General features: G+C 41.7%; 1 protein-coding gene across 6 annotated transcripts in view; it reads left to right on the top strand.

Annotated features, from left to right (window-relative positions):
* Nucleotides 1-15,735, top strand: part of ACSL4 (acyl-CoA synthetase long chain family member 4) — a 234,148-nt gene that overhangs the window by 90,906 nt on the left and 127,507 nt on the right. For 2 of the 6 annotated variants that reach the window (XM_078688793.1, XM_078688794.1), the window contains exons 2-3: nt 10,856-10,916; nt 14,386-14,622. In XM_078688793.1, coding sequence (XP_078544919.1) covers nt 14,395-14,622 — 228 coding nt within the window. In that variant the 5' untranslated portion in view covers nt 10,856-10,916; nt 14,386-14,394. Of the gene's footprint in view, nt 1-10,855; nt 10,917-14,086; nt 14,623-15,735 lie in introns of all 6 variants that reach the window. The other 4 variants (XM_078688795.1, XM_078688796.1, XM_078688792.1 and 1 more) reach the window with 2 other exon arrangements.

Raw genomic sequence — 15,735 nt, 5'->3', positions numbered from 1 at the left:
TAGAGTTTCTTACAATTTACATAGTCACACTTTTTATTGACTTTAGGCATTCACAGATGGCTAGAACCGTGCACTGAAATCTGAACACTTCATAGTCATCAGTACATACTCTTGTGTTCTGTGACTTAAACCTGTGGGATGGCTGCTGGACTTAATATATCCTTTATTTACATCCACACATGAATCTTTTCACAGTTGTAAATACCACTTCCAATAAACCTACATGCAAAGGTGTTGTCCCTCTTTCCCTCCCTAAAAGCACACTTTGCCCTACCTTTTGTTGGAGTAATTGGCTTTCAGGGTGGGAATTGCCTTGTAAATATTTGGGAATACCAACAAAATTCTAACTCTTATGGGAGTATCTGTTCCTACGCTAACCTTTACACTGTGTGGGGAAAATCTGTTTGCATTGCTCAATGGAATTGTTGTCCTGAAAATCCATAAATCAGGTTTTGTGTGTTGCGACTGTAAGGTAAACGTTTTCTGTAATTAAATAACATGTATGTATACTAAACGGTTGGATATATTGTATAATGCCATATACCACCTCACTACCGTTTCATGGTGCTTTATTGAATAAGCTGATAGGCATGGCCTATACAGTATCATGTGCAGTTAGTTGAAGTTGGGTTAGTTGAATTGTGTTTGCTGCAGAATAAAGCATCTTGTGGGCTGCTGATTGGTGCAGTCCAGCTCAATGTATATACTGTCTCATTGGTCAATTATGTGCTTGTTTGAAAAGTGTGATGTTCAGAGCTGGCTTTAAAAATAGGTAATTAGGAGTGCTGCCATTTCTAGGTAGTGAATTTCGGAAATCTGGCACCCTGTGCCTTTAATATTATGCCCTGTGTTTTATTCGTATTTATTATAAGCAACATCTACCAGAAAGCAGCGTTGGGCCAGGTGTGCAAAGCATTTTCCGGTCGCAAATCAGGCTGTGTGACCAGAAAATACTTTTTCTAAAGTAAAATTTGGTAACTTGTGGATTTTTGTAAAGAGCGTCCCTTCCAAATACCGTATCAGTATGGTATGTATTACGGTTTTGTGACGAATGTTGGTTGCAAAACAGTAATACTTTACCACCAGTTTAAAACTGGTGGTAACCCATTTGAAGAGAAAAGAGTCCTCAAGTGACCCTTTCCCCTTTGGGAATGTAAATATTATTTTTTAAGAGCAGGCCATGGATCCACGGACCACTGCCCAGTCTTAAAAAATTAAACTTCAAGGCTTCATTTTTGTTTCTTTTTAAACGCAACCCATTTTTCTTTTTGGATAAACTGACTTCATTAAAACAAGCATTGGAAATGCAATAGGTCTCGCATTAGGAAAGTTTGAGCTATTCTTATAAATTACTTTTTTTTTTATTTATGTGTTTGTTAAAATAGCTAAATTAATAGCTCTGTCATTTACAATGCCAATAGTTACAACTTTCGCAAATGTGACACCTATAGCATTTGTAATGCAACATGTTTTGTATTTACGTGACTTAGATGTATTAATATTACAAATAACAATGGCTTTTATTTTTTTTGTTAAATTAATTGTTAAATAATTTATTTAATTTGTAATGGCAATAGCTTAAACTTTTGTAAATAACTTTTGTGAAGATTATATTCAGTGTTTTTTATTGTGACGAAAATCCAAAGAACAGAAGTGAAATATTAACATCTTTTTTGTGATTTGTAATAAAGCTTGAAAACAGCTTGAAACAGTGTTGCCTGTCGTGAACTGAGGGCTGTAACTCACTGTGTAATGCACTATGTAAAGGCGACCACAAAATACAGAAACTGTGAATTGAACTTTACAGGAAATGGGAGCCGAACAATGGGGAGAGGGAGGGCAGGGTGATTTATGCTTCCAGATTATGAGGTGGAAGTGCTCTGGCGAATACACCGCCCCCTCCCCACAGTTGCAAGTCCAATTTGAGCGAAGAGAACAACATGCAGTGTTGCAGATCCTGAGCTAACTTTTGTTTACCTTTGTCAGTGGCAGTGTAATCCCTGTCAAAGATTACATGTTGTTTTTTATTTACTTTGTGTTTCAGCCTGCCGCTAGTTGTGTGCGTGTGTGCGTGTGTGTCTGAGTGGGAGTATTCACTCACTCGCTCATCTTACATGAAACCGAGCTGCATAAAGCCTTGGGGAGTCCTCAATACTTAGGAACCTCCGCTGTCACAATACTAAGGAAACAAGCTTGGCAATGAAGCCAGCTGGTTTAAAAGGGGGAAGGCTGTCGTTTCTCTGACATCTAAGATAACATAAAGCACAGAGTGATGTTACCATAGTGTAGCCCACTTCTTGGTAAAGTTAGTGGCAAAATAACAAGACGGTTGATGCATCATAATCTTGGTCATGGGCAAAAGCTGGATCAAGGTTATCCAGGCAAAGAACTGGTCACGGGCCACTAGTGCGTGATCGCTCATTATAATGAACCAAAAATAGCTCCCCTTAATACACTGCTGCCAGGTGAGGCTTGCTACCTTCTTTTTGTAGCCTTTCCTGCCTTTCTCCTGACTTACGGATACGTTTTTTTTTCAAATTAATTGTGAATCGGCATCAGCTATTTGGCCATTTGTGTGGTTGCATAGCGGCAAAGAAGAAATACATTTAACTGCTCCTGGAAAAGGCAGAGAATGTCCTTGTCAAAGCTCTAGGGGAACTAAGTATTTAATTACTCTTCTATTCTCTGAGTACTTTAGCATACAAAATTACATAAAAATACATCCTACGCAAGAGTTTGTGATATTTCTCGTATGTGGCAGAAAATGTGCTGCACATGCTTTCCTTGTGATGGGAAAACATAACACTCCTTGGATGCCGCTAGTTGTGTGCGTGTGTGTCTGAGTGGGAGTATTCATGTGAGTGTGAGTGTATGTGAGTGCATGCATGTGAGTCTGTTTGCAAGTGCATGTGTGTGTCTGTGTGGGTGTGTGTCTGTGTGTGTGAAGAATTCTCTCATGCTGTATTTTGAGAAAGCTTTTGTGTATGCTGTCTGTTTGTAAGCGCTGCGTTTAAAAAACAAGACGGAGGGAAGGCAGAGAAGGGGACGGGGAGGAGAAATGCGACACGGCGGGGAGGGGGCGGAGCGGGTAAAAACAAACAAGACGGAGGGAAGGCAGAGAAGGGGAGGGGGGAGGAGAAATGCGACACAGCGGGCAGGGGAGGGGCGGAGCGGGGAGAGCGGCGATGAGGGTGTGAAGCAGCAGGGGCCTTTGAAGTGAAGCTAAGCTTCACTTCAAAGGTGTGGGAGGAGTGCTGCTGGTGATTGACTGGCCATTTGATGATGATGCGCTTGCGCATTGACCTAAAAGCGCACGGGCACAGCATCAAATCGCCAGTCAATCGCCAGCCTAGGTAAAGCTTATTTAAGCCCCTATAGTCTCGCTCTGCTCAATAAGCATTGAGAGGCGAGACCTAAAAAAAAAAAAAAAATATATATATATATATATATATATATATATATATATATGTATATATATATATATATATATATATATGTATGTAAAAAGCAATGACGGGCATGGTAGTCTGCTTACCTTAGCAGACCACCAACACTTTGATGGCTGTTATTCCTAATGGGTTGCAAAATGCGACCTACCACATTAATATTTATGAGGTAGCTCCGCAAGAATCCCTAAATGAAACTCTGAGTTTCAAACATTAGGATTACTGATTTCCTAATTTCGATTTGGAGAGAATCCCAATTATTAAATCAGTATTCCTAATGTTTGTATATCTGGTCCTTAGTTGTTAGGCACAAAGGAGGAGGAAACGAGGAAAGGGACGTAAGGAGACAGGGCTACTGCAGGGTGAGACAATATGCAAGAGGGGGCACTAAAGACACTTTTTAGGAGTACTTTGGGGTTCAGCAGAGGGTCACTTAGTCAGAAGCTTTTTCAGAGTACCTTTTGTAAGTCTTTAGAGTCTGAGTGTCCGAGGGAGAAGGTTTGCTCCATAATTCAGTACCCGCTGCAGGGAGTTGTTTTTCTTCTGCATTAGGTTGTGGAGAGCTTAATGTCTTTGTTGGCTTAGGTTTCTTTCAGACTTGGTCTGTATAAATAAATGTGATGTATTAGGAGGGGCTTTTTAGTGTGTTAGATTTTTGTCTTTTGTCTTTTTTCTTGTCCGATGGTGGTTGTGCTGCCATGAAAGATTCCTTAACATGTGCCTGGCCATCCTCAGCATATAACTTGGGTCCTTCTGCCAAATCGCCTTCTGTATGATGCACCAGATGGTGAACTTACTTTTTGCCTCAAGAGTAGGCTTTTACATTGTCTTTTTGGGGCTGCATTTGTTCTATTGGAGGGTCAGCCTAAGATGAAAGGAAGCTCCGCCCTTGCCCCCTTCTGATTGACTATAGTTTCAGAAAATCGGCATTAGTATCGGTCTGTCTCTATCTCTCGGCCGGAATCACAAAGCCGTTTTGGGTCATAAAAGAGCATTTATAGTCCAAAATGACTGGATTTACCCTTGCAAGACATTCACAAAAGAAGACTTTGCAGCCTTTCTACTCCAACAAATAATTACCCAATTTTAGTGTAATATTGTGCGGGAGCAAATTGCAAGCAAAAGATGGGCAGAGGCACAATCAAGTCATGGTTTACTTTGGAAGTTCATGAACGCCCACAGATGTCATTTTATGAGCATTACCAAACTACTCTTCAACCTTTCCGACCCTGGAAATGGTTGGAGATTACACCAGACAAGGAGCAGAGGAATTTCCTTTACGAATGGGAATGGAACACCCACAAACTTAGTGGGGGTGTAGAAGAAGGGAGCTCCTCTTAAGGAAAAAAAAAAGAGCAAGGTGGCGAACATTTCCCAATGAATTTAATGTGCTTACAATTACGTAGTGGGGAATTGCCTGTGCACAAAAGTCACATTGGTAGGCTTGGAAAGTCATGCTGCCGGTAAGGTTTGTTAGTACCTGTCGCAAAAAAACACATCTTGTCTAGTCTATCCTGTTTGGAATGCCCCCAGCTACATTTTGACTGAAAATCCTCATCCACCAAAAGTGGCAAACTTCACCATCCTGGTCCTCCCCGCAGTAACCTTCTGTGTGTTTTTTTTGGTCCATGGTAGTCTACTGTCGGAAAGGGGCCAGTCCGTTACAAAAGCGTGGCATCTTTGTAAGATTTCCCTACTGTCTCTGTCTCTACCATCACCATAGAAGGACGTGTACAAATATAGATTCGACTTTTGTTTGACTCGAGCCTACTGTATTTTTATTTCTTCTATATTGTAGGTAAGCCAGGCCTTTTCTGCTCATTTATTGTAGAGAAGTGTGGCTCAATGGTTAGAGTGGCAGACCCTGATGCAGAGGTCTAAATTCCCCGCCTCGGCGGGTCTTGAGCTCAAAATTCCACGGACCTGATAATTCTCGCCTCGGTGCCTATTCCAATCATGGAGTCCCACTCTGCAACTCTGGGCAATAGCTTGCTTAATCTCCACAACGGCCCCCACAACGCTAAGGATGCCTGGCCTCCACCTTGGGGGTGCCCAGGAGTGGACACCTCACAGGGAAAGCCAGGATGGGTTCCACAGCGGTATTCGTACAAGCGCCTTGAGACCCTTGCGGGTGAGTAGTGCGCTATACAAGTATCAATTTACATTTACATTACATTACATTTCTGTGGTCTTCATTTCTTCGTAAGTAGCAAGTCAGAATAAGCAGAATCATTTAAGTAACCTCGGCTATGCACATGGTAGGAAGTAGCAGACCTATTTTATCATTTTGTCACTGCAATATATTCGATTCTACAATTGATGCGGTTAATGTTCCTCATAAAAAATGTAAAAAACTTTAGATTTGGCTAATGGTGTATTTCTGGAACTAAATATCCTTGCCCCTTATGCTTTTTTAAAGTAACCTTTTATTTATGCTCTCGGTTTCGTTTACCTTGAAAACACCCTTGAGACTTGATGCCTGTCACTTGACATCTGTTTTGCGCAGTACAAAAATATTTTCGAAGGATTGACCTTAAAACTGTCGCCTCCTTTAGCTCATGGTCATGATGCAGACTGAACTGGATACTTCTGTCCTAGCCTCGTGGTGGTGTGCGCATGCACCACCACGGGTGCCCTATGCTGACCTAAGAACAACATGCAAGAAAACTAGATATGTCAATACAGGTGAAAGAAGGTTTATTAAGTGCTGGGCCAGGTTAAACTGGGGTTTGCCTGGGGGCAAACTGGCTGCAATCAAGAGCAACGACACACCCAGTTAGATTCATGGGAGTGCCCGAAGAGAGGCCATGTCACATCTCTGCATCTAGACGGGTAGTGATTTGATACAGCGAGTTGATATGGGCATGTGTTGACTTGTGGCCTTCTGGTTGTGCAAGATCTGGAGTCCGAATCCAGGTCTTTTCTTCAGTCGGACGATCACAAACATGAGGTGACCTAGCATGGAAAGGGCCTAATGAGGCTGTTTCCTATGACCATCCTTCTGCCCAGTTAGAGGATAGATAGCCTAGAGGAACTACATTGTGGTTTGCTTAAAAGGATTTTTTTATCTCGCTCATTAATGCTCCTAATGTTCATGCAAGGATGTAATTAATGATTGCTAATGTATGGTATTAGATTTTTGCGTCTAAGCTGACTGCACAGTTGCCTGAAAGAACGAATGCTTGCAGCATAAATAGAGTGAACATTGGAACAGGGCAACACCCCTCCCTGCCCCGCATTGCCATTTGCCTATTTGAATCGGACTATTTTAGCTACTGGCTGGAGATATTTTCAATTCCATCTCAGCCACATCACATCCAGAGGAGGGTTTCTCTCACCATCATGGCATATGCGGTTTATAGCATCATTCCGCAGTCTACATTTGTGTGAGGATCTAAGGGACTATTTTACATCTAAAAAGTACTCTCAACCATCTCCGTTTTTGTCCCATTCAATTCACTGTATATAGAAAGCAAGCTTTTTTCATTGTTTTTTTCTCATTAATGATTTTGTTATGACTTGAGTCAGAGCCTAACGTTAGCCTGACCTGAATATTGCTTCAGAACTGCTTTTTGTTTACCACAGCAAAATGCCATCTTGCTCTCAGGCCATGTAGCAAACCACCATCAATACCACTCGTACCGTCACCATTACTAGTACTACCACCAACATCAACATGTAAACATCGCCAGTATAACCATAATAATACCAATACTGTCAACGTGACCAGTAGTACCACTACAAATCTACTTCCATCTATACTACACAACCCAAACAAACCACCACCAATATTACCAACAGTTTGCACAGTACCACCATCCCCAAAGCCAGCTTTTGCAGTACCGTCATAGATCTCCCCATCACAAGTACTACCAGCAATACCACAACAATACTAAAAATACCAATATCCATACTTCCTACAAGAACACCACAGCCACCATCTCCAGCACCACTCCAACCAACACTCCCACTTAGACCACCACTACCTATACTGAAACTCCAGCAGCACTGCCATTAGCATTACTACCAAACATTTGGAGAGCCAAAAGGTCTAGCTTTAATTTCTCATAGCTTGGAACTATCAATTTTGCGCATCCTGTTTGCCTCCATTGTCTCAGTAAATCTAAGCCAATTGGCTTTGCGAAAATACTTCTTGCTTATATCTTTTTACAAAACTGGGCATACCATTATATGGTCATTGCTCCTGCAACGTATTGTGTTCTGCCAGTTATCTAAATTGTTCCCACAACCTTTTACACCCTCTAATGGCTGGCTTTCAGCATGGGTATAGTTGCAAACTGTGGTGGTGGTGACCGCTGCCCTTGATGAACGTCATTAATGTGGCGATCAAGATGTAATTGCTGCACTATTCTTATTAAATTGTCTGCAGCTACTAGAACGCTGGTATGAGGTTGCAGTTAAAGACCTACCCCATGCTTGATTTCAGAACTCCCTAATCAATAGGCCTTTCTGAGTGCATCTGGACCCGTATATGTGGTCTCTTGGGCCTTCCTCAACCAGTGTTTTAATCTGACACGTCTACGCTAACAAGACCCAGGTCATCTGCGAAATTGATTACCCAAAGAGCAGAAAGTTTAACTATTTACAAGGTGTCTGGTCATGGATGAGGAAGCAGCAACTCCAAATTAATGAGAACAAAACAGAAATCTTAGCCCAATTTCAATTGCTCCCAAACCAAGAATCTGTCTGGTCACCTAAACTGGAGGTGAGAAACCCCCACCCACATAATGTTTAAAAAAAAAATGCATACCTTTTGAGTCAAGCTTGTCTCTCAATTAATTTTGTCGAGCCAAATTAACTCCATTGTTAACTTGCGCTTTCTCTACTCGCCTACTCTAAAGAGGAGTAAACGTCCTTTCTCCCATTCTCATGGGAGAAAGGTCTTGTCTCCTATTCTCAAAGTACAGCTTCTAGACGTTTTTTTGTGTCCCGACTGCACTATTATAATTCTGTCTAATTTGATCGGCTTAGAAAGTCCATCAGAGTCCTACCTGGCCCAGAATGCAGCAGCTAGTATGATTAGGTCCTTAGATGGTTTAAGCATGCATCTCTCACCTTCTCAGATCTGCACAGGTTTAACCGTGAAGCAGAGAATCCTCCTCGAGGCTCTGTGTGGTACATAGTACTGTAGGACCATCATGTAGTAATCTCTTGTTACGAGCCAAAACGAGCATTGTGATCCGAATCTGTTCTATTATTGCCAGTCCCTGATTCTTGCAATTGCTCTTGCTGGCAGAACCTTCTCAATAGCCACTGCAAAGCATTGGAACCTCCCTGCCTTTCCCTCTTTCTTTATATGTATTCCGACGGGCATTTACGAAGATGTTAAAAACCTGGCCATTCTCTTCGTTATGAGTATTTAAGCTTGCTTATTGTGTGACTGTTCCTTGCCTCGATTACTAGGGCCAAGGCATTTTTAGGTGTAAGTATGCTTTATGAATGCCTGCAGGTAAGGTTAAGACATCCAGAGAGGGGGGGCTCAGGAAAGCGAGCTCTTATTTGTAACTAACGAAGTCGTTTATATTTGTCAGAAGATTAAAAAAAATTACATCAAACATGAAATGCATAGCATTGTGGAATTTAATATTTTACAGTAATTGCAGTCTTTTGGATGAGTCATGGTTTGACGGCTTCATAGGATGGATATACTATTTTCGGTAAATCTTGAACATCTATTGCTGAATCGTTTAGACGTATTTGTTTTTGTGGTTAATTAACGGTTCTGATTTCATTTACTGTTGGTAAAGGGTTTGGGGTGTAATCCAATAGTGCGTTTTTTTAATTACCAGCATTTTATGCCTTTATGACTGTTTTGCTGCCCTCATGAGCCACTACAGGCACACGCTTCTCCTTATTAAATCCTGGTAATAAAATAATGTGTAACTGCTTTAAAAAATGTAATTGATCATGGTGGAAAATCGGATGTTTGATTACCCCCTCCCCCATTGATTTGCATATTTTTAAAGGGAGAATGCTTTTTTGTGCCAGAGAGGTTGTGTATAGCCAGGTGCTTTAAACCCGCCTGTCGCTTACCATTTGTTGGCTTCATTGTCACTCTTATTTGCTACCTCCTAATAGGCCAGTGCGTGCTGGCTACACTTTTTTTTTTTTGTATGAAGCATGGACCAAGTACTTGTTGCTTTATCTTAAGTAGTGTCCTTTCACTTCTTGCATTGTGATTGAGGTGCTTGATTATTTTTTGTATTATGTCTTACCCTTCCATCCTTGTTATTACTGCTTGTCTGTTTAACTTCTCTCCTCCCCGGTCACCCCATTCAACCCCCTGTTGTCGGTGTTTTCTTTCCTCTTCCACCCGCATTGTCCATGTTGTGTTTTCCCTCTCCCCACTAAGCCGCCTTCGAACTTCCTCTCGCATCCCCCATGTCTTGTTGTACAGGGGCCTGGTTCTGCCACCAACACATTCTACATTCGGGTTGTTTATCCTTTGGAATGTATATTGTTTACATTTTCCAGCATGTTTTAGCTGTTTTTTATACCTGTTGCAATACCTCAGTTTCATTTTAATTTCCTGATGTCTTTGTTTTCCCCCACCCGCCGTAAGAAATTAAAAGTGCTATGATGCGGCTGCGCTTTTTTCTAACTTTCAGCCACACTGCACACCAGCTGCCCTGCTCTACAACATGGCGGAAAGACATTGGCAAAGCCAATCACTCTATCATAGGCGAGACCTTTGAGCTTTGCCAATGCTCGTTCGTGCCAGAATATGTGGCATATGCTAAGGGCTCAGTACTTAACCACTTGGATGCTATGGCATGTCCATCAGGTCCATGTAAATTCCATTGAAATGAATGGGAACTCCATGACGAGTTACCCTTGTCATTAGCATCCAAGTGTAAATAGTGTTAGAAGAGCCTGTCAGTTCTGTGGCTTCTCTTCCCCTTTGTAGGTCTGCTACATTTTAGATTCTCGCAGTCCAGACCACTTGTTTTCAGTGAAAGCCATATCCAGTGCTGGGGCGGAACTGCTCAGAAGCATGTGCAATAATAGTGTTTGATTGTGAAATGCTTATTGAAATCTTTAGCCCCATTTATTGCAAGTAACCAGAATCTTCTCGAGAATCATTTGAGGTTTAAAATCCGCGTCGAGAGAGGGAGTGTTAACGTACCAGGTTATTGTGAAGAGACAGGAAATGTGAGGCTTGCTTCCTCTCCACAAGGGCACTTTATTCTGTTGAGTATTTCATGAACTTAACTGTTAAGACAATATCTACGGATGGAAATAACACATTCATATGTGTTTAATGTATGGCTCTTTTGGGGTCCTAAAAATCCAGTTCTGTTTTTTTTTTTTTTTTAATTAAATATTTTCCTTTTACTTTTCTGTGCTTCAGAATAGCAATTTAGAAATGTTTTCTCTTTTTATTGCAGATCAGTTGCTACAGTTGCCTGTGAAGAAAACGAAGAATTAATTATTCCCTTCAGAAGTCCTGTATGTATTGCCTCAGAAGCTGTACTTTGCATTCTTGAGTTTTATTATTGTATGAGCGATGTTTCACCTACATTTGCTCGCTTTACACCTATTGATGTGAGCGAGATCTGATCTCGCGCCTGTTGAGTCATTAAGGCACTCAGTCTAACATTGAAACAGAAGGTAACCACGCAAGAACACGTGTTTTATTTTGCCGGGTTAGCTGGTGCGATGTTAAAGTAATTGCAGCAAATTAGTCTTGTAAATACCCCCCTGCCCTCCCTTCCTGACGAACAATCCTGCATAGATCGCTGGGGGGCCGCGCATCAGTTCTTGGGCCAGTGGGTTTTGCTTGGGGGTAGATTCACATTGAACGCACAGAGTCTCGTGTATTCGTGAAAAACGGCGCTCTGTACAGTGTGTACTCCTCGTATACCCGGACACCTGCATCCGGTGCGCGGTGGCAGCCTGACAGCATTGCATAATACATGTTAGTGGTCGTCTGCGTGCAATGTCTGGCTGAAGGGCTCATAGAAGGAAACGCACGCCTCCTAGCTTGCGAAAGTGAGCGCTGTCAATGCTGCTGGTTTGCTGCCACTCCTTATTCCCGTCACAGTAAAGGCTAATGAAAACTAACCCCTTTCACAGCGAATGAGAGCAGCGGCCCTTGGACCCAAGACATTTCATTGAAGCCTGTTCCTTCGTCGGGGGTGTACCTGGCCTGCTCACCTGCCAGCCCTGCAAAAAAAACAGCCTGGCTGTCACCCCCGTTGCGTCATACACCAAAGCATGCTTCTGTTTGAAGTTCATTGGAGGCCATGGACTGTTCCATCATTTAGTGTCTAAGATTCAAAGTTAGATTTTTATTTTAAAATACGTCAAATAATCTGTTGGCCAAGTGAGTTGGGACGGGACGGACATATCGCAAAGAGAATGATCTACCTCTCCAAGCTACCATGACACCAATATCAAACAATGCCGAAATTAATCTATGTAATATTTTAATTTATTTGAAAATATATTATTGCACTTCATCATTTAGTGTATGTTTGGCAGTTTGAATTTGTAAAATGGTGGTGTTTGCTCATGCACCTCAGTGATACTACAGTGGACAGAATACATTTTTTGCTGATGGATTACTATAGATTTCCTTCTGCCGTTTTAAAACAACAAAAAAACAAGTAATCCTAGTGTAGTACATGTTGGCATCCATGCACCCCTATAGTCACACAGTTGACATGTCTTTAATTCAGCGTTTCTCTGATACCGAGGTTGTGAGCCTTCTCTCCCACCTTTATCTTATCGATGTTGTCCTTCCGGTTATTATTATTTTTGACATTTCACCAGCACGACCCCTGACAGCTACATTTTCCGTATTAAAGTCAATTTACTGATCTTCTTACGTGGCCAACAGAAAACTCCATTCTGGTAACTCCTAGCAGAAAATTGACCCGTTGCACCTCGCTAATGGCCAGTGTCTATAAAAGCACTTTCTTTGTATACTTTCATACCCGAGAAACTTTGAGCTAGCTGTCCTTAGGGGTTAGTACCATCTAAACCGATTTTATAAAAAGACAAGACATCGAGGTATTGTGTGAACACCACCCAAGCAGGAGCTCCCTGCTAGAGTGGAGCCCACCACAGTCAAATATACCCAATGATGAAGCATGGCACTGGAGTGAGTGAGTGAGGGCTCGGGGCCCTTTAATAGAGCGGGTTTAAGTTATGGGTTAGCCCTGATGACAGGATTACAGTTTTAAAAAACTGGCAATTGGACATGGATCGCTCTAAGCTCCTCAAGCTTTCAGTTTGTCATGTCGTTTATGTAAACTGTGCTGCTTCATAAATGCTTCTAAGATGGTTTGCTCAAACACAAACTCATCAGTTGACATTGCATGCGGATGTGAAGATGGCCTATCAACACACGGAATGAGAGGGGTGTAGACGTGGCTTTCAGTGCTGTGGTTTGTCACTTTGCATGTTTATGGCTGTTGAGACACTGCTGTGCTGCATTTGTTTTCAGTTTTTTAGTTACAATCTAACCATTTAGTGTTTTTTCTTATTATTTTTTAAATTAACGTTGGCACAAGGCCATCTGAAATAACTGGATGGAAACGAGAGGCAATCGGGCAGCCATCACAGTGGAACAGAACTACCAGTTTTTTACCCTTTAGCAACTGGTGTCACTGGGTGGATGGAGGTAGAGTAGCTCTGTTCGGTGGTGAGATCTGAACCACTGGCGAGTTTCTGTGCAAATTGTCTAACCGGACTTTTTGTTCATCAAATCACTTTCCAAGAAAGAAAACCAGCAGCGTGTATTGGTCTTTCTTTTTAATGCAACTCTCCATACGTTCAAATGTAAGATACCACTAATGAAAGTGCTTAGTTTGAGAACTTGTGTTTTTTTTCTTGTACCTCACTATCACTCGCAGCGATTTAGGCCAAATCCTGGTTCAGAATGCAAACTTTGCACATTGTCGTCTTCTCGACGAGGGAAGGCTCCTTGGAAGTGATTTTTGTTTTTTTGTTAATCTTCTTAATAAATGCTTTGAAGGCAGATTATAATCTTCCCATGCCGCCCTCACTGATATGTCTAGCACCGCAGCAGATGCTAGGAAACGTTTGGGCAGAGCTCGGGTCTGGCATAGAGGAATGCATCTGTGTAGGTAATGTCAGGACGAAAATACGTCGCTGGTTTCTGGGGGTGTTTTTAAAGATGGCCGTAGCAAAGGCTCGAACGAACCCCTGCCTCATGAGCTAAACGTCTTGCTCGCACTATAGTCCCCAAATGATAACTGCTACCAGAAAGCAACATTTTTAGGTCAAAAGTATGGCAAAGTAGAAGCACCGACCATTCCCACTTGTCTAAATATTTAAAGGCAAAGCTATTAACATTTTGGCTGTTGGCCATTTTGATTGCACTAAGCTGAAGGAGGAATTTTCTAGACCTTTTTGATGCTGGTGGGATGTGTAGATGGATATTGAAGTACACAAAAGCAGTAAATATTTATAAGGGAAAAAAAGTGAGCAAAAGGGCCTGTGCGCTTGAGCGCCTCTCGTGTCCAGTTATTTCAGAGTCCTTCCTGTAGACGTCAGAATAAGACCAAAAGCTTACACTGTACTAACCATGCCACTAACGTCTTGACTTTATTCTCTTCTTGCTTCCGGCCTGGATGCGGTCTCACTTACAGATGTATACTGTTCACTTCCAAAGATCTCTCCATGTTTAGTTGTAGCGCTTGAAAGCCGAGCTTACTCTTGTTGGCTGTAGCACTACTGCTGCTTCTGTTATTGCCTTCTCGACTGTGGAAAAAAGCCTTCACAACCAAAGAATACCCAGAGACAGTCACTTTTCCAAATCGCAAGCTCTGCCGCCATGACACTAAACACCGAATTGCATTTCTGTGTGTTGCTTCCACTTTACCTGTTGATGTATGTATACAGTGCCATTACATTTATACCCTGGTATTTTCTCACCAATGCCAAGAAGAAAATAGAAATGGCCAAACGCCTCAAAGCAAAACCAGTCTCAGACCAGCTAGGAAGTCCCTACCGGGCCATGTCCCATTTCGAGTGCCTGGCCACCATCGACTTCCCCGAAGCGGACACCCTCGACAAGTTGTTCGACCTCGCTGTTGAGAAGTATGCAAAAAAGGATTGCCTGGGCACCAGGGAGTTGCTGTGCGAAGAAAATGAAATTCAGCCGAATGGCAAAATATTTAAAAAGGTAACATCTGATATTTGTTTTGCTAAAATAATTTCTGTAAATTAATTTAATGCACTCTAGATCATTTAGGTAACGTTTGCAACTTTCCCTCTTTTTCTTTTTATTCTTTACATGAACATTTCAAGGTACTAAAGATAGACCAGTCACATTTCTATTGTAATCTGTATTGAGACCAAATTTATGAAACTGCTAGAGTACTTGCTTTGTAAAAGTCCTTGCAATATTGAAACTGCATATTCTTTGGTTTTTGGAATGTCCTTCAGGTCAGCTGTGCTCAATGATGCAGGTGGTCTGCTGTGTCACGTCTGCAGGGAGCCTGCATAGCACCATCCTGATGCAGGCCACTTGAACTGCCTTCAAAATCCTTCCTGTAGTAATATTTTCAAATGTATGAAACCAGTGCCGATTAAAACAGTACACTCATTATGTGACAAATGAATATAGCAACCACAAGTGTATGCAGGAATTATTGAAATAAAACAGACATACCCCGAACCGGTCTGAATCTTATATATGTGCAGAACAATTAGTCGCTCCAGACAATGCTGCTGCATTAAATTGTTAGGTGTTAAGGGAATTGTTCAAAATGTCGCTTGAATATAATGTATACACCAACTGTACTCTTAATGGATTATCCATCTCGATTTTGATAAGTCATTGCAGAGGGCTTGTGATCTGTAAGGTGTAACACTTTATCAGAATTTCAGCAAGCGTATGATGAGACTCAAAGGTATACTCCTCTAATACAGTTTTTAGAAAAATTGATACAATAATACACATTACTACATATTTTGTAAAATATGTGTTAACAAGCATTGCTCTGAAAGGGCACTCTTGAATATTTCCGGTACTTTATTATGGTGTGCACACTAAACCTGAGCCACTCCCGGCTTATTGCCGGTTTCACTGCTGACCGATAATGTTGATAAAATGGTAGCAAAAAAGTAATTGAAAGCCATATGTAAAATGGTTTGTTTGGTAATTGCAATTCTGTGCAGCCTGGCTTTTAGTGTAGGTGAATGTGCTGGCTGGTCACCAGACCTGGCATATTTGGCGAGAATTCTTAATTTTTTAAGGCATCCATGGCAGGATGCTGCCTACACTGTGAAAATC

The sequence above is a fragment of the Lissotriton helveticus genome, chromosome 4_1 (assembly GCF_964261635.1).
Source record: "Lissotriton helveticus chromosome 4_1, aLisHel1.1, whole genome shotgun sequence".
Classification (NCBI taxonomy): Eukaryota; Metazoa; Chordata; class Amphibia; order Caudata; family Salamandridae; genus Lissotriton; species Lissotriton helveticus.
Note: the sequence above shows the minus strand (reverse complement) of the source record. Positions and strands in the feature narration are given on the sequence as shown.